Source organism: Plectropomus leopardus, chromosome 24 (genome assembly GCF_026936395.1).
Source record: "Plectropomus leopardus strain MGB_pleo_1.0 chromosome 24, ASM2693639v1, whole genome shotgun sequence".
Taxonomy (NCBI): domain Eukaryota; kingdom Metazoa; phylum Chordata; class Actinopteri; order Perciformes; family Serranidae; genus Plectropomus; species Plectropomus leopardus.
The window spans coordinates 4,129,278-4,151,950 of record NC_142199.1 but is presented as its reverse complement, the minus strand read 5'-3'; the positions used below and the strand labels follow the sequence as shown (position 1 = coordinate 4,151,950).

At 39.6% G+C, this 22,673-nt stretch overlaps 1 protein-coding gene and 4 non-coding genes across 5 annotated transcripts; 3 read left to right on the top strand and 2 right to left on the bottom strand.

Moving 5' to 3' along the window:
* The first annotated feature begins 533 nt into the window (after positions 1-533).
* Positions 534-20,844, top strand: atp7b (ATPase copper transporting beta). The gene is made up of 21 exons (XM_042513046.2): positions 534-824; positions 6,318-7,080; positions 8,904-9,134; positions 9,215-9,378; positions 9,471-9,632; positions 9,717-9,790; positions 10,964-11,147; positions 11,469-11,702; positions 12,409-12,500; positions 12,586-12,713; positions 15,092-15,246; positions 15,512-15,646; positions 15,790-15,984; positions 16,697-16,879; positions 17,501-17,684; positions 18,061-18,201; positions 18,312-18,454; positions 18,541-18,744; positions 19,261-19,378; positions 19,692-19,794; positions 20,279-20,844. Exons 1-21 carry the CDS (start codon positions 663-665, stop codon positions 20,493-20,495), a joined length of 3,972 nt encoding a protein of 1,323 aa, XP_042368980.2. The 5' UTR covers positions 534-662; the 3' UTR covers positions 20,496-20,844.
* Positions 10,126-10,198, top strand: trnar-ccu (transfer RNA arginine (anticodon CCU)). Its single transcript has one exon. It is a non-coding gene; the product is annotated as a tRNA-Arg (tRNA).
* Positions 10,823-10,895, bottom strand: trnar-ccu (transfer RNA arginine (anticodon CCU)). Its single transcript has one exon. It is a non-coding gene; the product is annotated as a tRNA-Arg (tRNA).
* trnar-ccu (transfer RNA arginine (anticodon CCU)) lies at positions 13,864-13,936 on the bottom strand. Its single transcript has one exon. It is a non-coding gene; the product is annotated as a tRNA-Arg (tRNA).
* On the top strand, positions 17,929-18,002 carry trnai-aau (transfer RNA isoleucine (anticodon AAU)). Its single transcript has one exon. It is a non-coding gene; the product is annotated as a tRNA-Ile (tRNA).
* Positions 20,845-22,673: the final 1,829 nt, after the last annotated feature.

Sequence of the window (22,673 nt, the reverse complement as noted above, 5' to 3'; positions counted from 1 at the left end):
TAATATTTTGCTAATTTCAGTCCCCCAAACTGGTTTTTACTTTGAAAATGACCAACTAATCTCCCTTTTTTGATATGACATAAAGTCAGATGAAATGTTTTTTGTTTTTTTTTGGCTCTGATTGTATTTTTCTTTTTTTTGTATTTATGTAAAAAAAAACCTACCCCCAAACTGGCTTTTATTTTGAAAACTACCAACTATTCTCCCTTTTTTTGCTGCTTACTTACATTTATTTGGATTTGAAAAAACATATTTTTGTACACATAACGTGGATTTTTTTCCTGTACCAAATTTCCCCTTAAATATTCACAGAAGTCCTCAAAATTGCAGCTCAGTGGAGATCATCTTTAAGGCCTCGTGGGGCTTTAAGTGTTAAAATGATGCATTGTTTTGGGCTGTGTAATCTGTTTCTGCACTTTCTGCAAAAGTCATGTGATTGGAAGTTTAGCCCACCCTTTCTTCTTGACCCCCCCTCTGATCAAAACCCTCCAACTCCGCAGCTGAGCACCAAAATAAAATGACGTTTGTCTGGAGTGCGCACCGGCGCTGCGCTGCGCTCCTCTTATCTCCACCAACAGCACGGAGCGCGCGCCCTCTGCGGACTTTTGCCCTCTGGCTTTGATTGACGCAGATAAACCAAACGGCGTTACAGCAGACACAACATGTTTTCGCCAAAGTCGCCGAAAAATGTCTCGAAGTTTGTGTTTAAGTCGTCGCAGGGCGCGAGGGAGCAGATCTGCATGGTTGAATGTAAACCGGACTGCACCTGTAGCGTCCACCAAACCGGCGGCTGCAGCGCGAGACTCTGCGCGCCCCAGTTCAAGGTAGGCCTCCACAGAGCCGTGTCAAATTTTACTTTTAAAGTCTTATTTTAAAAGTTTTTATTCGGCCAGAGATCCACCAGGAGCATTTTGGGGTTTAATAAATTCCAGAGCAGATAATGGAAACTTTCCTCATTGATGATTTTCATGCGAAAGGTCACCAATGCGTTACTCTGGTGATAAGTACTGCATCTTTGCACACATTTTTTTACTTTACTTAAGTATTTTCACCATGATTGTACTTCAGTTCAGAGGTGAATATTGTACTTTTTATTTTACTTCCTTTATCCAACAGGTTAAGCTCCAAAAAAGATTTTACCAGAGGTGGAGGAAGTATTCAGATCCTTTACTGAAGTAAAAGTACCAGCACCACACTGTACAATACTGTAAAATGTTAATTAAGTGAAAGTTTGCAAGGACAATCAGGACATTGTAGTAAAGTGAAAACAAACAGACAAAAACAAAAACTATAAATTATTTAAAAATAAAATAAAAAATAGAAAAAAAGACATGTTTATTAAGATAGTTGGCAATCAATGCTTTGTCAATCAGACAATTAATTAATCAACTAACCATTTCAGCTGTGCTTGTATAAACTGTTGGGTAGTTTCCTTAAGCAAAAATCTTAATTTCCAAAGATAAATGTAGCGGAGTAGTATAGTATAGTATAGTATAGTATAGAAGTATAGTCCTTGAGTAAATGTACTTTGTTACATTGTTCTATTGCCTGTTATCTTTGCACAAATCTGTTCTTCTCTTAAGTCATCACTTCTAGTCATGAAGGGCATGTTTTGTTTAAAAATCACCAACATTATAACATTTATCGTAGACATAAACAGTAAAAACAGAAAATTTTGGCAGATTTTCAGTTTTTCAGTGGTCCTATAGCACAGTTTTTTAAGCACGATTTGAATTTTGCTTAAGAAATGAGCTGGTGTTTTTGGGGTTTTTTTGGGTTTATTTGTTGGGTTTTTTTTGTGATGGCTTGTATTGGCTCCAGTTTTGGTGTTTGTCGCCTCAGGGAGGGTCAATTAAAAAAAAAAAACCTTAGATACTTAAATGCAACTCAAAGTGCTTTCTAGTGTGGCATTACAAGACGCAAAACACAACAGAGACAAATAGAAATGAATAAGTTAGAAACTGGTAAAGGTATAGATGCAAGTAGATGCTTAAAGAAGTTACAGTTCATATATGTGTGAGATCATTTGATTTCTGCAACGATTCTGCAACGAACAAGCGTTTTATTGTCGGGAAGTGAGTGCAGTCAGTGATTATGCTCATGTATCATCTGTAACATCCAGCTCATGTTGCTCAGGCTGAATGCACTTATTGTAAGCACTTTGGATAAAAGCCAAATAAATGTAATGTAGTCATGCAAGTCATTGCATCGAGACGGGCTCAGAATGACACGATTAAATGATATCAAACACACACTTTGATTGTCGTCAAAGTTACAAAAATAGCTTGTGTTAAATGGAACTTTCCAAAAACATTTATACAAAAAATCCAATCAAAGACACTAAAACATATTGAAAACACACAAATTTCCTTCTTTTTAGTTCACATTTTGACATTTTTTGTGCAAGAACAGCTGTGAATTTGCTTAAAATTGGTCAAAATTAGTTTTAAAATCAATAAGATGTCATTAAATATATCAAGACGGCATTTTAAAAGTAAAAAGAAACAATATTTCAGTGGAAACCGTCATAATCCTCATCCATCTTCACTTTTGCACACTTATTTGCACATTTTTTTTTTTTTTATGTTCTTTATTATCTTTTTGGCTTTTTGTTTATTTGTTTGTTCTCTGTACATACTGTACATATCTTTATTGTTATCTTATTTTATTTTATTTTATTCTATGTTAAGTGCCTTCCTTTGTGTGTATATATATATATATATATATATATATATATATATATATATATATATATATATATATATATATATATATATATATATTGCACATATTTAAACTGTAAAAAATGCCACATTTATACTCTATAGAGCAGAGTTGGACCTGTCTGTGTCTTATTATCTTTAGGACATCCTAGGACTCCCTTACGTACCCTTGGCTGACCCTGAACCTCAGATTGGGCCACACTGAGGCCTCTTAGCTCAGTTCATATTTTCATCTGCACAAGACAAACAAAGCATAAAGTACAGCGGGGTCACTGGGACACAGTTTACAGTGTTACAGGTACGCTGTGTCATTTATCACTGCTGCACATTTATTGCAGAGTTTGATGTTTCCGGGAAGCGTTTGTGTTGATCGGCTGTCTGTTGATTTATTGAACTTTGAACAGTTGAACACTCCTGATACAGGAGTCAATATGTCAGTGTTTGCCTTTGTCACAGTGATGCAGAGGGGAACACAGGGGGGCAGATCTGCAGTCACTGTGGTGCAGTTCACATTGTCAGACTGATATTACAGTGATTTTTCATTTCTAGTTGTTGCCCCAGTGGCCTAATGGATAAGACCTGACCTCCTTAGCTGGGGATGGTGGGTTTGAGTCCAATCTGTGCTTCAGCGAATGTGTGCACCTCTTTAGATTCAAGGAATGAAAATTGTCCGGAAAGTTTACTCTCTGCTGCAGCTAGAATCAAAGATAAAAATCCTAATTTTTGTGCAGTTGTGTACTGTGCTTCATCTTCTAAATTGACAATTTGTATATCAGTTAAACAACATATATGTATAATGTAAAAATTTTTTTTCTTGCATGCCTTCACAGTGAATGAAAAACTAAATATTCTTGATGAATTGAAGTCATAGCGGTCCACCTTTAACAACAGCAAAACTATCAAAACATGAGTTTACAAACTCTCACATAACTCGTGCAGTTTCATCCAAGTCTCATTTAACCAGTCGTGTTCTCAGCATTTCCCACCAGAAACATTTTCACCAAATCCTTAGTATTTAAAACTGAACTGAAAGTTATCTTTGTTGTCTGTAAAGCCAGACTGCATTGATAAAAAATAATAATTTACCCTCTCTGATTATGGTAGCTGCTGGTCTACTGCTGCTTTCATCAGGTAGATTATTTGTGTTATTGTGTCTTTGGTGTTTTAAAGGATTAGTTCAGATTCACCAAAGTCACACAATGCCACAAACTAACAGATTGAGGCAGCGATAGACCAGCAGCTCCTGAGTTATAAGTTAGATAAAATCACTGTTTTTCTCACTAAAATTTGGAGGCTTAAAAAGAAAGTGATAGAAATCGCTATATTTGGCAGTAAGTGGCATGTGCTTGGGAAGTACAGAGCATACAAATGGATGAATAAAACTTGGGTTATACTGCACAAGTTTTTAAATTGATGTTTTTATATAGTTTTGTAGCTGTTAAATGTGGATCCCTATGACTTCCATTCATCAATAATTTTCTCAGTTTCTGGATTATTCATTCACAGCGGAGGCATGAAAGTGAAACAAAGTTTTCTTCACAAAATTCAGCGTAACACACGATGAGTAACTGATATACAACTGGAAATTTGGGAAGTGAAGTTTTCCTTTAAATGTGGTTTGCCGGTTCTTGAAAGATACCTAAATGTGGGTGTTTCTTTGCAAGTGGGTGCTCCTTTTCCTGATTTGTTTTTAGACAACAAACATGGTTGTTTGACAGCAACCTGTCACTGTTTTTCCAGCGGGGATTTTGGCATGAAAACTGTTTTTTTTCTTTTCATGCTGGATTGTGCCACCTGCCAGTAGAGAAATGAAGATTTCCCAATCAAAGTCATATGAAGGCTGCAGTCTGGAGGGCTGAAGTTGGGCATGAAATTTGCCCTCTTCATACTCATTGTATGAAGAAAAAGCTTTGCATAAAGGCGAGCAGGCTGGACAAAGGACTTATTGTTCTGGCTTTTTAAGTGTGGGTTTTAGCACTTCTTTCTTCAGTAAAGCACACAGGAGAGGAGGTCTGGCAGCATTACCGCTATAGGAGAGCAGCACTGAAACTGTACTCCTTTGGTGTGGGCATGCAAACTGCAGAGACATGCTATATTTACCATGTTCATTGGGAGTTAGTGGCCTCCAAAGGCAGAAACTGTGGGTTTGTGTCCTATCTGGATTGAACCATCCTCTGCTAAGCAAATCAATATGTTTAAAAATGTGCAGAAAGATGCTCGTCCAAAGTACATAGAGTTTTGCTTTACCGAGCAGAGGACAAAAGGATAAAAAGACGTGCTTTTTTGTTTGAGTGCAGCTCCTCACACGGGTTGACTTCACGTTTCAGTTCTGCAAGGCGCCGCTGACGACTGACTTTAAGCAGAGTCACGTTGGGAGGCTTATGTGAAGGGCCGATCATGTGGTCTTTAGGCCCCAAACTGGCATTATGCTGGGCGTCTTTCTTCTGGGGTCAAAGGGAGACCCCATTTTAGATGACGACCTATTAGCAGAGTTAAAGCGTCAAGTGGTATTTAAACTATTTAAATTGAAATTACCACTTAATCCAACCACCTCCTTCTCCTGTTTAAGGTGATCTCTTTCAGTTTTTAACATACTTAGATGTTTAAATCCAGTTTAGCCAGCGTGCAAGGAAAGTTGCCTTGCTCTGTTAATTTAAGGGGAAATTAAAAATCATGATATTGCAACTGTTGTCTGGTCACCCCAAAATCAAAAATCTATATTTTTATTCATATACGTGTAGTATTTGTTTACTACTCAGGATAATCCACAGACCCTGTTTTGAGCAGTTTCCTGTAGGATCTATTTTCTTTCTACCGAGCCACACTTGTCAACCACGTCAATGCGCAGAAGGAAACTAAAATATGTGAAAAAAAGAAAAAGAAAGTAAAAGATAAACAAGGAAATAACCTGTAGTGCTTAAAAGCTTAAAAACATAATATGTTTGTAACAAATTTTTTTATGATGATTATAAATGTATGACATGTCAAAATGTCAAGCAACCTGTGCTGAATATTAACTCTTTGCTCCCGACAATTACATTAGCACTTCAAAATCTTAAAAGTGCTGTTTATTTGTAAAGATTATCTTGCTGAACCAAACCTGTAAGTATCATTAACGTTTGTTTACTACAGAGCTTATTTTCTACAATAATCCAAAACCAAACAGGAAAATCCCACGACTTTTTGACGAAGGAACCAAGGCGACACTAGCTGCCACAGAAAAACAGCATCCTTGCAGCACTCTATAATGATCTTTTCTAGGAAACGTATTTTCATGTAAAAGTTGCAAGAAAAAAGCACAGATGAGAAGACAGCAGGTGTATCGGCTGACATATATGATAGCAAGGGTTTAGTTGCTGAAAGGTTGTTGGCTTATGGAATAAGTTCCTACTTTATTTCTCGCCCTGAGGATGAATAGAGCAAAAGAAAACACGGCTGGCATGCTTACATCGATGGAACAGGAAATTAAAAGCGTCCCTCTTTCTGAGCAAATGCACACAACATGATAGTGCAAGATCTCACTTGTGCAGCCAGCAGGAACTCTTAACTGTTAAATAAAGGTGAAAAATGCTGACTTTTCTCTCGTCTTTCCAGGAGAATGGTTTCGACATCGAGCAGCAAGGCCTCGACAACTTGGCCTACGAGTACGGCAGTCAGAGCGAGCTCTACCCTCCGCCCAAAACTGCCTCCACAACAACTTTTAAACTCCTGGGACTCAGCGCAGAGCACCAGGCCAAAACCATCGAGAGCAGAATCTGCAGCCTGAGTGGCGTTCTCGCTGTCAGCTTGTCTGTCTGCAGCAGCTTGGCCAAAGTGGACTATCATACCTCAGTTATCACAGCCAAAGAGGTCGCAGCGGAGCTCCAGAGGATGGGATTCAACGTGGAGTCTGCGGTGCAGATCAGAGTGGACGGGATGCACTGTCAGTCCTGCGTGCAGTCCATTGAGGGACACATTGGTCCTCTAAATGGGGTTTCACATATTCAGGTGTCTCTTCAGGACGCTGTGGCGCTCGTTGTGTATCAACCTCTTGTCGTCTCACAACAGGAGCTTAGAGACAACATCGAGGACATGGGTTTTGGTGCTACTTTATTAACCGATGATCTGTCCGGATTTGATATAAGCTACTGGCAGCGGGACGTGTCGAGCTCCACTGTGACCGTTTGGATCGTAGGGATGACCTGCAACTCGTGCGTGCAGTCCATAGAAGGGAGGATCTCTCAGATGACGGGAGTGACGTCCATAGCCGTGTCACTGAAGGAGGAAAAGGGAACGATAACCTTTGACCCCAGTCTGACGGAGCCGGAGCACCTCAGGGCAGCTATCGAGGACATGGGCTTTGACGCATCACTTGAAGGTAGGCAGGTAGAGTTTTACTTTTGCTTAAATTTTGTTGGCTAATACAAGCTGTAAATTAACCCATTAAAACCTGGGAAAATGGTCCCAAAAACATGTCAAGAAGGTACTGAGCAACAAAAGAAGAAATGACCCAAAACATCAGCAAGAAATGAGTAAGACAGAAAAAAGTAAGAAAAAGTAAGAAAAAAAAAACAATAAAAAAGGAACATAATTCAAAATATGTAATTATGATATACTATAAATATAGTTTTTCCAAAGTTTTTCAATTATAAAGTTGCTCATTCGTAGAATAATGAGAGTTTGTCAGCAGCAAAAACAAGCACTTCAAGTAGACGTAAATTGATGGTGCAAACATGACAAGTTTCATGATTAAAATGCATTGCAACAATCGGACAGACGAGTGCAGACACATTTGTTAGTCATAAAAGAAAATTGCAGCATGCAATAAAGAGGATATGAGTAAACAAAAATAGTAAGTTTGAGGTCTTTTTAATCCAGTTACAACAAAATCAGTTTTCCCTCAAAATCTAATTCAGCTTTTCAGCTTGTTCATCTTTCCTAGATGTAGCACTGAAGTGTTTTTTCAGCTCGAGGAATAAAACACCCATTGTAAGAGGCCCTCAGATGACTTTTTGTCACTCAGACTGTTTCCATCCCACCCATGAATATTTGTGCATTATATCATGTGATGCATTCACTAAAACTCAGTTATATATCACCTTGGATCTGCAAAGAGAAAGCTAATGGTGACACCTGTACCTTATGAGGAAAGAGGCTGATTAAATTCTTTCCAGTGCACCTCATGTTCACCTCGCCTCAGTTTCCACCAGTTACCGTGGAAACCAGACAAATATGCTCTCCAGTTCAACGTGGAGGGCTCTTATGCCGGTCGGGCCTTTCTTGTTGGATTTAATGACGAAAACAGCTTGCCAAGACGTGGAATTAACTCGGGCAGATTATGAGCAGATTCTTTCATTTGCAGCCATCAAGGTCAGGCTTTATTTTTGGTAGCGGGGTTGTTTTAAGCTATAAAGCAGCTTTTTTTGTGCCACTATTGGCTTGTACTTCTTTGTACTTAAAATTTAGCTGAACACAACACTGCAACATGGCTGATTGAAATGATCAGCGTGTCAGTCAGCAGCTCCAGGAGTTCATAACCAGCTGATCGTTGGAGCAGAGAGAGACCTAAAACATGCGGGACGAGTGGGACTCGAGGAGAAAAAAAAAGTTTCACCTTTTTAATTCCACATCATACAGAACTGTTGGATTGGGAAGCAATGCAACACGGTTTCACTCCCAACTTGTCAAATACCAGCTGGTCAGTGGCTGTTGGCGTCAGATACCCAGGCACCCTTTAGCAGTGGCATTAGAGGCATCAAGTGATGACATTTTTTTGACGCTCTAAGCAAATGCTGGAGTCTAAAGAGCCAGAAAACCTACAGCACATTGGCGGAGGTGATGGTAGATTTTTCCAGTAGGGACTTTGGCATGAAAACTAGATATTTTGCTTTTCAAGCGGGATTGTGCCTGCGGACAACTGAAGATTTCCCAATTCAAACAAACTTGTGCGAGAAATGCAGGAAAACTATGTTTTCTTCACAAATTCAGTGTAACTAAGCGTAAAGAACTGATATACGAATGGTCATAATGTGGGTGAAGTATTTTACTTAGTAGTATTGAATAGAAGTATTTCTTCGACAGTACTTTATTCCATTGAAATGGAGTATTATCTGCAGTATATAACACTGCAGTTTGTGAGAATATGTAAGGACACTGACCCTCTGAAATGTTCAAAGCATCTTAAATCCTGTCTTTTTACAGAACCTGCATCAAAAAACCTCCAGGGTCAAGAAAAGTCCAAACCTGTTAGCTCTGGACTTTCTGACCTCTCTGACTTGCGCTCTCCCAACAAAGCTGGAGTCAGCAATGGCACCGGATCACAGGCGACTCCTGCAAGCGAGATTAAAGTACAAAAATGCTTCATTTGCGTAGTGGGAATGACCTGCGCCTCCTGTGTGGCCAACATCGAGAGGAACCTGCTCAAACACAAGGGTAAAGCGAGCTCAGGTGCTGTCGTACAATATGTGTGTTAGTTTGCATATTTAATGAGAATATTTTACTGCAACTTCTAGGAGTCATCACGGTGTTGGTGTCACTGATCGCTGGGAAAGCGGAGGTGAAATATGATTCAGAAGTCATCAATGCTGCTGCTGTAACTCAGCTAATAGAAGATTTAGGATTTGGTGCTAAGCTGATAGAAGACAATGCAGTGACACATGGAAAACTAGACCTCACTGTAAGTCCACCGAGGAATACAATAGATATAGCATAGAAAATACATGTTTTCGTCCAAAAATACCGCAAAAAAGTTCTTCTTTTTGCATATAGATAACCGGCATGACGTGTGCATCGTGTGTGCACAACATCGAGTCCAAACTCACCTCAACCAAAGGGATCCTCGGGGCCTCCGTCGCCCTCGCAACCAAAAAAGCCCAGATCCAGTTTGACCCAGAAGTGCTCGGAGCGAGAGATATTATCAAGATCATTCAGGTAAGAATCACTTACGTTTTAAATAGTTGTTTTACCCTCTTCTGCTGTTGACATTTGACATTTGGTTTATATTTCTCATTCCAGAGTCTCGGTTTCGAGGCCAGTCTGGTGAAGGCGGGCTTCAAGAACAACCTCGATCACACAGAAGAAATTCGACGGCAAGTATCTGGTTTAAAATTGTCACCATCATTGCTGTTTTTTAGGCATATTCACTTTTAGGCATCACTATTATCATTTTCATCACAACACATTTACACTTACGTTTGATGCGACTTTAACCTCTATTAGATACATGCAGATAAAGTGAGAAAAAGCCGACATGTGGCAGCAAACTCCTGTTACTGCCTTGACTGTGGAGGAAATATAATGCAATTAAATATTTTTAATGAACCCAGATGAGACTTGATTAAATCATAAATTGCTTTACATTTTTGGTTGTCCATCTGTTGGACGACGTTATTCCTCCAGCCACGGATAGTGCAACATTTGTGTAGCCCCAGTGGCCTAATGGATAAGGCACTGGCCTCCTAAGCCAGGGATTGTGGGTTCGAGTCCCATCTGGGGTGATTTTCAGCATTTAACTGTGTCCTGACCTAATGATTACAATTTCTCAAAGATCTTGAGGCAATTTCTCTGAATTTGGCACAAATCTCCTCTTGGACTTGATGATAATCTCCATAGAAAAATAGTGAAATAAAGAAATACTTAAAAAAAAGCATAAATAAATAATAAACAAAAGAATAAATGAATACATGAATTGGAGATGATAATTACACAGGAGACAATTGGTGCATTTCCATCCACCTCTTTTTAAGCAATTTTTTAAATTCATTTATTGAAAAACCTGAGTGGAAATGCCAAAATTAAAAAAAAATGAATAAAAAAGGTTAAAAAAAAATTGCAAAAAAAAAAAGTTTCTTTTTTACTGAAAATTTGGTCCTAATTTTGTCTCCATTCTTGATAGAAACCTGATCGCTGTCAGACACAGATGAGAGCAAAGTTAGGAAGTATATGTCTTGTTTTTAATCACTCAGTTAACATATTTGAGGCTGGACTTTTCCGTAGGGCAAAGACAGGTGTTATTTTCGTCAGGTGGTTACATGAGGATTAATCTATCAGGATAGTTTAGAGTCATTATTTAATACCTCAGTTGTCACCTTACATGTCAGCTGGGTCACTAAAGTGGAACCCACCCCAGATGGGACTCGAACCCACAATCCCTGGCTTAGGAGGCCAGTGCCTTATCCATTAGGCCACTGGGGCTACATAGATCATCAGTAGAACTATAACAATCAAAGATTATTGATTATTAAATATTAATATGTTTCCAGGTGGAAGAACTCCTTCCTGCTCAGCCTAGTTTTCGGGCTGCCCGTCATGGGCCTCATGATCTACATGATGGTGATGGACAGTCAGCACCAGGAGCACGGGGGCTCCATGCCCGAGGAGCAGAACCTGCTGCCCGGCCTCTCCCTCCTCAACCTGGCCTTCTTCCTGCTCTGCACACCTGTGCAGGTGAGGAGCACAACATTGTCTTGAACTGGGACCTTAGTGTTTTTGCAACATCTGGCTGTTCTGTATATGTGGATACAAGAGTGGGATTAACGTAAAGCTTTCTTTTCTTACCTCAGAGGGGTCTTATGATAAATTGATAATTAATGTGCGTTTTAGACTCACCAACTTGGGGTTAATATCCTGTCAAGGACTCTTATGGATAAAAATACCATCCATTTCTTCTTTGCTTGGCCTTTAGCCGCAGACACGTTCATCAAAAACAAAGAGATTTGGTCTTAAGATTCTGCTTTTAATCCATATCTGTTTTTTTCTTCCCCCCAGATCTTCGGAGGACGATACTTTTACATCCAGGCGTACCGCTCGTTAAAGCACCGCACGGCCAACATGGACGTGCTGATTGTGTTAGCCACGTCGATTGCCTACATCTACTCCTGCGTGGTCCTCATTGTGGCCATGGCGGAGCGAGCCAGCCAGAGTCCCGTCACCTTTTTCGACACTCCACCCATGCTGTTTGTGTTCATCGCTCTGGGTCGATGGCTGGAGCATGTTGCAAAGGTAAAAAAACAAAAAACAAATGTACGCTGTACAGTTTTGCAAACCACGTTATTGTGTAGCGGATATGTTGAACTTTATGTTTCAACGCTGTGGTTTAAATGAAGTTAGATTTATTTTTTTTTTCGGAGCAGAATCACAGCTGGAAAAGCAGTAATGTCTCCATAAAAAAACAACAAAACACAAAACAATGTTCTTCAAAAAAGTTTTTGAAGAAAAAACGTTCTTTATGATTAAATAGTATACAAAAGATTGGGGTTTTAAGGGCACAATACAACCTGCATTAGCAGGATGTCGGTAAAAAACAACTGCTTTTTGTGCCACATTCATAAATTTTGTTATTGATAAGATGATCACATCACAATGTGTTCCTAATCTAAAGGAGCAACATGTTTTATTAAAACATCTTGTAATAATCATCAGAAACATATGAGTTTGTGAAGGAAATGGTGGCTGACTGTACATTTGGACCACATTTCCCACAAACCCTTGCTGTGCCATCCAACATTTGCTTGAGAACAGGGGCTCCCTCTTCATGTTTTGAAAAAAATATATAGGCTATTTTGATGATGCTCTCCTTTATTTCCAGTAATTAGGATAATGTGTGTGTATTATTTCATACCCATATACTACATTCTGCACCTTTAAAATAATCCATAACGATGAGCCCAGAACATGTTTTAAATGTTTGCTGTTTCTGCATTTTTAGAGTAAAACCTCAGAGGCTTTGGCCAAATTAATGTCACTTCAAGCCACCGACGCCACCGTGGTCACTTTGGGAAACAACCACTCCATCATCAGGTGAGACACGTGACGCTCTGTGGAGTTTATGGGTTAATATATGAGATTTGGGATGTGTGACCGTGTGTGCATTTGTGCGTTTCAGCGAGGAGCAGGTGGTGGTGGAGCTGGTGCAGCGGGGCGACATCGTGAAAGTCGTCCCTGGAGGGAAGTTCCCCGTTGACGGGAAGGTGATTGAGGGGAGCTCCATGGCAGATGAGTCCTTGATCACAGGTAGGATGAACTGCGGGGAATTTATTCCCTGCTGACAGCGGATGATAGGACAGGAATTAAAGTTTCCAGATTGCTGGCTATTTGATGCAGGGATGTAATTTATAGGGGGGTCACAGGGGACATGTCCCCTACACTTTTTCAGATCGCAATATAGGACCTCTCCACTGTTTACTGTCTAGATACTTATTATATTAAAAAAAGCAAAAAAAGTTGCAGCACAGTGAACAGAGAATTCATGGAGGGTATGGGAATGAAAATAACTTAAAAACTAAAATTATTTTCCAAAATCTGTGTAAAATCTTTAAAATTGGTTACATTAAATTTTATATTGGAGCTTTGAGGGTATAGTTTAAATATTGTGAGAGAAGTTACATTTTGAAATCCTGAGTTAAAATTTTATTTTTGATATTTTTCTGAAAATATGAAAGACACTAAACAGTTTATTTTGCATACTTTGTTACTTATTATTAGGAAAAAAAACATTTTATTCCTTACTATACACATTTTGCTTTTTTAAAAATTATAATGATATCATCATCATTATTATAATAATTTATTTATTTATTTATTTTCAGTTTTATTTGAGTTTTAATTTTATTTTTTAATGCCTCTTGGTTCTAGTTTTATAATGAATACATATTATGATATTCATAATGCTTCGCAGCCCAGTTGATAGAATTAATGTTTTGAGCTGCCCACAATCAGTAATGAGGATTGCAGAAATTAAAATCTAAAAAGTTTCAGCAGAAATGCTTGCAGAGGATCAGTTGACCACTGGGATGGGGACTTCCCTCTAAAATACGTGTTTTAGGGGCATGAATCCCACTGGAAAAGCAGCAATGTCTCAGTAAAAAACAACTGCTGTTTGTGTCACTGTACCTGGTGGAAAAACACAGACTTTGCACCAGAGAGCACCCACATTTTGGGGCTAAAAGCTTGAAGAAGAGCAAATGGGTCCTTTTTTAAACACCAATGTTCAGAGTCTTAAAAGTCACTGCAATCACAACAATGATTAAATCACAACCAATGTTGATGTCAAACTGCATCTCTGCAGGTGTGGTAGTACAGATGACAAAGATATTACCCCTGCAGAGACCAATTATGACCATCTAACCTCTGGTTTAGGGTCACACAGCTCTCCAGGGGTAACCACCCCAGATGGGACTCGAACCCACAATCCCTGGCTTAGGAGGCCAGTGCCTTATCCATTAGGCCACTGGGGCTACAAAAATAGACAAAAACGTGAACATTGCATGTTTCTACATATATTGAATATGCTACATTTGCACTTTACGTAGTATGAGCTGGCTATCATCGGGATAGATTTGCAAGTAGCTTTTAAGGCGCCTCGCATTGGTGTTTTTTTAGTGACCTGTCGCTGTTTTTCCAGCAGGGTTAGTGCACTCAAAATTGGGGGTTTTGAACCAAAACATGATTTGTTTCAAGCATGGAAAGGTGCTTTTTGTGCCAAAACATGTTAACATGTTAAACACAGCATTGTTTTAAGTGTCAGCGTATCATAATCAGGGTTTGAAATGAACTTTTCCGTCCAGCTGCCACTCAATAAATAACCATTGTTTTTTTGGCCGGTGAGTGAAGCAAATCTAGAAGCCACTTGCATATTTTTCCAGCATTTGGCTGGTGGATGGTGCTAATTTGATCATGATACATGCTAATGCAATGTATCCGTGGTTTGCAGAAATGTACAACACATCTTTTTACGACTGAGCTTTTAAGATGCAGCGCAGATAGCAGGGCAGCACTTTCTCATCACTCCTTGTCATTTTTTGCTGTTTTTACGGAGTATGTATAAATTAATCACAGAGGAAATCAAAATGATGTAAAAACTTTGTGCCTGAAGTATCCTTATCTTTGAAACCAGAATTACACCCTTTCCTGGGTGTACTTTTCAGGAATGGAGAGCCGTTGCCAAGTTATTATCATAAAAGCAATGCAATTCTGCAAACTCTTAGCTTTTTGACAACTTGAAAAAAAAAGTGTTAACATCAGCTTCCTGGTGGTTTTACTGAAACACAAGCAGCAAACACTGCACCAAATTCACAAATGTGAGCTCTCCGGTTAACAAACAACAGTTAAACACACAGAAATCTAATCAATATTTTTTTTATCTTTGCAATAAATGTCTGCAGCATTTAGAATAATCATATATTTATATGCTTGGCACTAAAGTCATATGTTTAATGGATGCTTTAGCTGGCACCGTTTACCTCTGAGCCAATAAGGACATAAACCCTGCTTATACAGTCTTAAACATTATGTCACAGTAAAAAAAGAACGAGGAGGGACTTTTTCAATAAAACATGTGCATTTTTAAGGTTTTTTAAACCTTTCTTGGTTTGCCTTTCTGCATCTCTCAGGTGAGCCGATGCCTGTCAGTAAGAAGGTGGGCAGTTTGGTGATTGCCGGCTCCATCAACGCTCATGGTGCTCTGCTGGTGGAGGCCACTCACGTCGGCGCTGACACAACTCTGTCTCAAATAGTTAAACTGGTGGAAGAGGCCCAGACCTCCAAAGTAAGACACAATTTGAGCTTTATCTTTAAAAAGTCATTTAGTGACAGGTGCGTAGGATTAAATTATTGATTTTATTTTTATTTATTTATTTATTTACTTATGTAGCTGTGTGTGTGTGTGTGTATGTGTTTTTTCTTTTTGTTGTTGAGTAAAATTTCAAAAAATCAATTAAAAAAAATAAATTTAAAAAAACCTGATTTGGACATTAAAAAAGAGCAAAAGATCAAAAGAAATATTTCCTCCGTTCTCTGTTGTGTGTTCTCAGGCGCCCATCCAGCAGTTTGCAGACAGGCTCAGCGGCTACTTTGTGCCCTTCATAGTGATCGTCTCTGTGATGACGCTGGTGGCCTGGCTCGCTGTCGGGTTTGTCAACTTCGACATAGTGAGGGAGAACTTCCCGGTAGGTGCGCTCACAAATGTTTTGATTTGTGCAAAAAAATATTTTCATAAGAGAACTTTCATAACTAACTAATTAATTATAATTATAATTAACTTTCATAGAGAGAACAAATAAACCGTAATAACCCGATGTCTTCCTCTCAGGGTTACAACCAGAACATCTCCAAGGCCGAGGTCATCGTCCGCTTTGCCTTCCAGGCGTCCATCACAGTTCTGTCCATCGCCTGCCCCTGCTCTCTGGGGCTGGCGACCCCGACAGCTGTCATGGTGGGAACAGGGGTCGGAGCTCAGAACGGGATCCTCATTAAAGGAGGCGAGCCGCTGGAGTTGGCACACAAAGTAACGCTCTTTAAATCTGACATCTGACATCTGTTATTAGCTTTACAATACTAGATCACAGGCTGCATCACTTCCTGTGAGTCTGAATCCGCCACAAACGATGCAAACAAAATGAAAATTAATACTAGAAAACAAACTCCAACATATTGATATTATGATATAAAATACCTCCAAATATTATGGCTTTATTTGCATGACATTTTCTGTGCACATTTACCCTCCAAAGAGAAAGACAACTATTGATTTTTGTGACTTTTAGCCTATTTTGTGACCTCAGCACTCTCTAAATCGCTCCCTTTCTGGTGGAAAATCACAGGTTTTTTTTTCTTAACTGCAAGTTGCAGGTCTTCAAAGGTATTTTCATGATCTCTCAGATGTGTACAGTCTGCTCAGAATGATAAAATGTTTGCCTGCGGGCAAAAAAAACAACGTTTAAACCCAACATACTCCAGTGAGAGCGGCGCAGTCTGAGGAAACACTGGTTTCAAACTGTTGCTTCGCTTCAAATGAACCTTTTATCATTCTGGACACATCTGTCGGATCACAACAATACACATGAAGGTGAAAATTCTGATGGATAACAGCTGAATAAATAACCATTGATGTAGTGCACGGAGTGATGAGACGTCCCTTCAATGTCAGCACCAAGATGATCAAAAAGAAAACATGAAAAAAAAAGATGGAGTCAGGATTTGTGTCTGTGCTCCCTCAGATCGGCGTGGTGATGTTTGATAAGACCGGTACGATTACAAACGGAGTCCCGCGGGTCACTCGTGTGCTGGTGTTGTGGGAAATGGCCCGCATGCCTCTGAGGAAGATCCTGGCGGTGGTTGGAACAGCTGAGGCCAGCAGCGAGCACCCGCTGGGCATGGCCGTCGCCAAACACTGCAAACAGGTGAGAGAGATGCCTCTGTGTGTGTGTGTGTGTGTGTGTGTGTCATCAGTGTGTTTAATGGTGCATTCATGTGATGTGGGAAGGTTGTAGTTTCTGATTTGGGAAGTTGTTCTTCTGACTTCATTGTGTTCATGACTTTGAGGTTGTGAAGTGGAAACAACATGGAAGCTACAAAGAAGATGATTAACACACTAAACAAGAGGCTGTTCCCAGTGTAACTCGTGTTATAAAATAACCTTGTTATCACTGTTAATATACTCACCTGTCATTCTTTATAGTTAAAAGTTTGCTTGCTTGCTACAGCTAAAAGATGCATATATTAAAATATGCAATAACTAAAAGTAAATGATAGCTCCTCCAAACAAAAAAAACAAAATATATAACTTTTTTACCACCGACTGTTAACACTGTTTCCATGCTTTCCACCATTTCTGCTGCCCTGAGTTATCGGTTATCATTAAAATTTTCCAATTTCTCTTGTAATTACGACCTTCGAGGGCCGTTCATGTGCTCATAACTCGTAAATATGATATTTCCGAGGAGCAGGTGAAGGGAGCATAAGAATATTCAAAGTCTTCTGAAGGTGTGTATTTTTATGTTTTCTGTCTGTGCTTTTAACAGGAGCTGGGCTGTGACTTGCTCGGCTACTGCCAGGACTTCCAGGCGGTGCCCGGTTGTGGGATCAGCTGCCGAGTTTCCAGCGTGGAACATTTGCTGCAGCAGCAGAACGAAGAGCGGTTCCTGCTGCCGGGAGCCACCACCGACGAAAGCAGCCTGCTGTCTGCTGCCGAGGACACGTCTGCAGGTCTGATGTCTCCCGGTGTCAGGGCTTACACTCAGAATTATATGTTTACCTGTTAATGTTTTAAAGGACAGCTTTGCTTTTGTGCTGGCTCAGATTTTTGGTGTTTATTTAATCAATTTCCACTTTATTTGACTTTAATCTGGCTCTAGACAATCAGCTGCCTTTGAGCAAATGCATTATGTAAGGCCTCCCAGCCATTCAGTCCACGTTATGGTAGTCAAAATCCCAAACACCATGAGCACAAGGCCGGTTAGCTCAGCTGGTTAGAGCGTGGTGCTAATAACGCCAAGGTCATGGGTTGAATCCCCATACTGGCCAGATTTTAGCATTCACACAGACATTCAGTTTGATTTTGACAGTATTTCTTTGCTCTCAGGCGAGCCTTTGTCATACTCCGTCCTTATTGGGAACAGAGAGTGGATGAGGAGGAACGGCCACCACATCGGCGCAGACGTTGACGCCGCCATGTCCAGCCACGAGACGAAAGGGCAGACTGCTATCCTGGTGGCGATAGATGGTGAGGATAAAACACTGCAGAAACAACACTGACATTTCCTTTCATTGCTTATCTGTCACCTCATGTTGTGTGTGTGTGTGTGTGTGTGTGTGTGTGTGTGTTCTCTGCAGGTGTGCTGTGTGCCATGTTAGCCATCGCGGACACGGTGAAGGCAGAGTCGGCGTTGGCGGTGCATACGCTCAACAGCATGGGCATTGAGGTGGTTATGATAACGGGAGATAACAGGCGCACAGCTAAAGCCATAGCTGCTCAGGTAAAGAAACGTTTTTTAAAGGATTTTTTTTAAAAAGGCAGCTGAGCATAAAGGATGAAATTGAATATTTTATTGTTTGAGCTCAGGTGGGGATCAGAAAGGTGTTTGCAGAGGTGCTGCCTTCACATAAAGTGGCAAAAGTCCAAGAGCTGCAAGAACAAGGCCGGCGAGTGGCCATGGTGGGGGACGGCGTCAACGACTCGCCCGCCCTCGCTCGGGCCGACGTCGGTATCGCCATCGGCACAGGCACGGACGTGGCTATCGAGGCGGCTGACATCGTTCTCATTCGAGTAAGTGACACTCAGACTGACAGTCTGTGTGGAGATACAGTGACATGTTTAACCCTCCGAAACCTTCTTCTGTTGCTCTCTGACGCCTTTCAGTTCGTTAACCTTTGAACCCACAAAGCAAATTACTGTCATTTATTTCAGAAATATGGGAAGAAAGACAATGAGCAATTTAGTGAGAAATGTTCCACAAATTGCAAGAAATTAGTTTATTTATTTATTTTTTAATTTTTTTTAAGCCAGGGAAAAAGGTCTCAGGAACATAGAAAGAAGCAACGGAAAATAAACCTATTTTTATAATTGTCATTATTACACATTTAAAATTATATAACCGAATTATTATTCATTTTTAAGCACTTTTTCCAGGTAATTTCCTTTTTTTTTTGTTTTTTTTTAATACTAATTTTCATGTAATTTTCTTGTAATTGTTACTAATATCTTGCTATTTTTTTTTTCTTCTGTCATTGTTTTTTTCTCTGGTTTTAAAGAGTTAAACTGAAGTTTTTTTAAACTCTGCAGAACGACCTGCTGGATGTGGTTGCCAGTGTTGAGCTGTCAAAGAAGACTGTGCGGAGGATAAGGACTAACTTTGTCTTCGCTCTTATCTACAACCTCCTGGGAATACCCATCGCTGCAGGTGAACTCGTGATACTCAGAAGTTTCCTGTCGAGTTATGACAACAAGTACAAGTGACAGTTATTGAAATGCAGCCCTGTACATCCTAAACGTTTGGAGGATCTGTTCCTCCGTGAAAACCTTCCACATCGCAGCTTCACCACTCCTTACCCTCTTCCTGGTCACACCACAAGAAATGCTGACAGTAAAAGTTATTTGACAGGAAATACTATAATTTGTTAGACTCCAAATTTGACATGAAGCCCAAAGTTTGATCCGAAAATATTACACGAAAGCACAGTTGCTCATGCAGCTCTCTCCTCTGTTGGTTGCAGGTGTGTTCATGCCTGTTGGTCTGGTGCTGCAGCCCTGGATGGGCTCCGCCGCGATGGCTGCTTCGTCCGTTTCAGTGGTTCTGTCGTCTTTATTGCTGAAAATGTGAGTGATTATCTGTTATTAGTGCTCAGTTAATGTTGTATGTTGCTTATTTGCTAATATTATGCAAAATACTAAGAAAATACCTCCAATTTACGCCTCTAATGACCAACTAAAAGCAAGAACTGTGAGTAAATCCATGTAAGTTCATTTTCATGCTTCCTTCAAATTTGGCGCAAACATTCACTTGGACTCAATGATAACGTGATTCGATTTTGGTAGTCAAAGGTCAAGGTCTGCCTCATTGCCGTGAACACAATGTCTCACTTCTTCAAAATTTGGTGCAAATGTCGGCTTGGACTCAATAATTCTCGTTACGTTTTCCCATTTTATAAATTTGTGTCTGAAAATGTAAACATGCATCACATCTTTATTCCCACCCTGTTGTTTGCTATGACTTTTGTTCGCCTCTCCTCACCGAAAGTTTCCTCATATTTTGTCTCGCTTGAGTTCAGAGGTGAACATAATAACCATCTGTGTCCTCCAGGTACAAGAAAACCTCGGCGGAGCTGTATGAGGTGCGAGCGCTGGGCCAAACGAGGAGCCTCCGGTCGTCGCAGATCAGCACACATCTGGGTCTGGATGGCCAGCGACGCGGCCCGACTGTCCCCGCCGGAGCTCGGGAGCAGCTGAGCCAAAACAGCGCCGTGACACCCAGCCAGGGACCGTCCATCAGCTCTGTGCAGAACCTTAATGTGTTGTGAAGGAAAAGGGAAGAGGAACTGGGACAAAGTTTCTGCTCCTCATGTTTATGATTGTGTATTTTTTAATGTATTTATGTAAATAGATGAGGATAAGTGCTCTTATTTTGTCGCGGCACATTCACCTTATGAAACCGTTATCGGTGGCTCTAATCTATAACTTTCTGATAAAAAATCAAGCTGCTAAAAGAGAAAGTATTACTGAAGCATTGTCATTTAATGCATTTTTTCTATTTTCACACAGGAGCCACATAAATCAAAATTGCCACATGAATGCGTGCGTGTAACTGCTGTCCAAATGCACTTTTATGGTAAGCACAACTCAAAGTAAAGCCACACTGTTTGGATAAGACCGTGAGAGTCTCAGCTCGTAAATAATGCATGAACACTTTCCAGAACGTGTGTTTGTGTTTTGCACCTGTTTCATCCAGCAGCTCTGATTCTGTGCTTTGATAGAAAAACTGTCACCGAAGCTAAGAGGACAATATTTTTTCACATTGTTGTGTTTTAGATTCTGCTTCTTCAACGAAGGTTTTGCTCGTGTTAAGTGTTTAAAATGGTGTTTGTGACACCAAAAAAGGCCGTTTTTAGAAAGACTTCAGCAGCATTTCTAGCAGTGATTATGCCACCAAAATGAAGTGTTTTTTTGTGAGACAGCAATATTTCCAGTTGTTTTCATTTGTGAGACATTTGCAGCTGTGATCCAGCTGCTTTTTAATCCAAATCATCTTTTCCAAACCATAATCCAGTATTTTTGTGCCTAAAGATATCCAAGCATGAACTGCTATTAATCACATTTATTACAACTTTTGTGTAGTATGTTTAACTTACTAATGTATATTCCTACTTTTTTTTTTACTATATGATCGATGGATACATTGCATTTAAATGTGTCTCTTAGGATGTCTTTGAGTAAGTGCAGGGACATATAAACAGACAAAAGAAATTATAAGAAGTTACACCCCCCGAAAAAAATAAAAGAGCAGACAGAGAAGAACATTAAGAAAATAGAATTAAACAAAAACAAAGATACACACACACACACACATTTAATATACATTTAACTGTGCCTATAAATAAAATGCATTATTTGTTATTATTATTAAAGTTATCAGCTACATAATAACTTAAAAAAAGTTTATATCAGTAGATTGCAGAGAGGTACAATGCCAACTTTTATTCTGGCAGTTTGGTTATCTGCTGTTAAATATAGAAGTGAAGAAGACGAAGAAGAAGTGGAGGGCAGACTTTCGGGACCTCTCTTCAAATGTATTTTGAGCTGTGCCAAGGATAATTAATGGAGTGGATTAATCAGATGATTCATGGAGTCTAAAGTTAACCACAAAGAATCAGTTTCACAACAGGCTTCAGGGTTATAAATATGACTATTGTCCTGCTCTCAGAAAATATAATAGACTTTTTCCATTTCATTTCATTTCCTTTTGACGTATGGAAGCAGGAGCGGCACAGGTGTAATTAATAACTGTAGGAGGTGAATGAGCCTCGTTAATGTTATTAATCGCACCTGTGCTCCTCCTGCTCAGCCAGGCCAAAGGTCTAATTATTTCCTGTAATGTTGGCCGGAGACACGAGACACTGCTACTAACAAACGTCCCATTCAGGTAAGTTTTAAGGATTATTTCACTCTTGCTTTTCTCTAAACACATTTCACTGCATCAGAACCAAATGAACTGCTTTATCCTATAATATTTAATTTTTTGGTGATTTAATTGAAGGAAACTTGACTTTCTATAGACTGTTGTTAAAGTCCATGTCAGGACCATTTAGTTGCATGAATCCAAGTGTTAACCCTTTGACACCCAGGCAAATTGGCTTGATTTCTTAAAATAAAAAAATAAATAAAAACATGGGAAGAAGGCAATGAGCAGCTAAAAAACAAATTAAGGAGTGCCCAGTAGTTCACCTGCATGTCATCTCCAATTCTCTCTTGCCCTCTCACACTTAAGCTTTTTTTTTTATCTCTAATAAAGGCAAAAGCCAAAAAGCCCCAAAATGTTTTAAGAAAAAATTAACAAGAAATTAGGAAAAGTATAAGAAAATAAGCTGAAAATTAGCACAAATAAAGCTGTAAGGTGGAAAAAAAGAAAGGAAAATTACCTGAATAAAAAAAATGTAAAATTATGATTATTCTTTCAAATAATTTTAAATAGTTATGGTAAT

Bases quoted from the DNA above. Each gene is read 5' to 3' on its own strand.
- atp7b (XM_042513046.2), top strand. From the start codon at position 663: ATGTTTTCGCCAAAGTCGCCGAAAAATGTCTCGAAGTTTGTGTTTAAG. The intron at 9,791-10,963 runs GCAAGTATCTGG...ATATGTTTCCAG, and splicing joins CACACAGAAGAAATTCGACG to GTGGAAGAACTCCTTCCTGC. The intron at 15,247-15,511 runs GTAAGACACAAT...GTGTGTTCTCAG, and splicing joins AAGAGGCCCAGACCTCCAAA to GCGCCCATCCAGCAGTTTGC.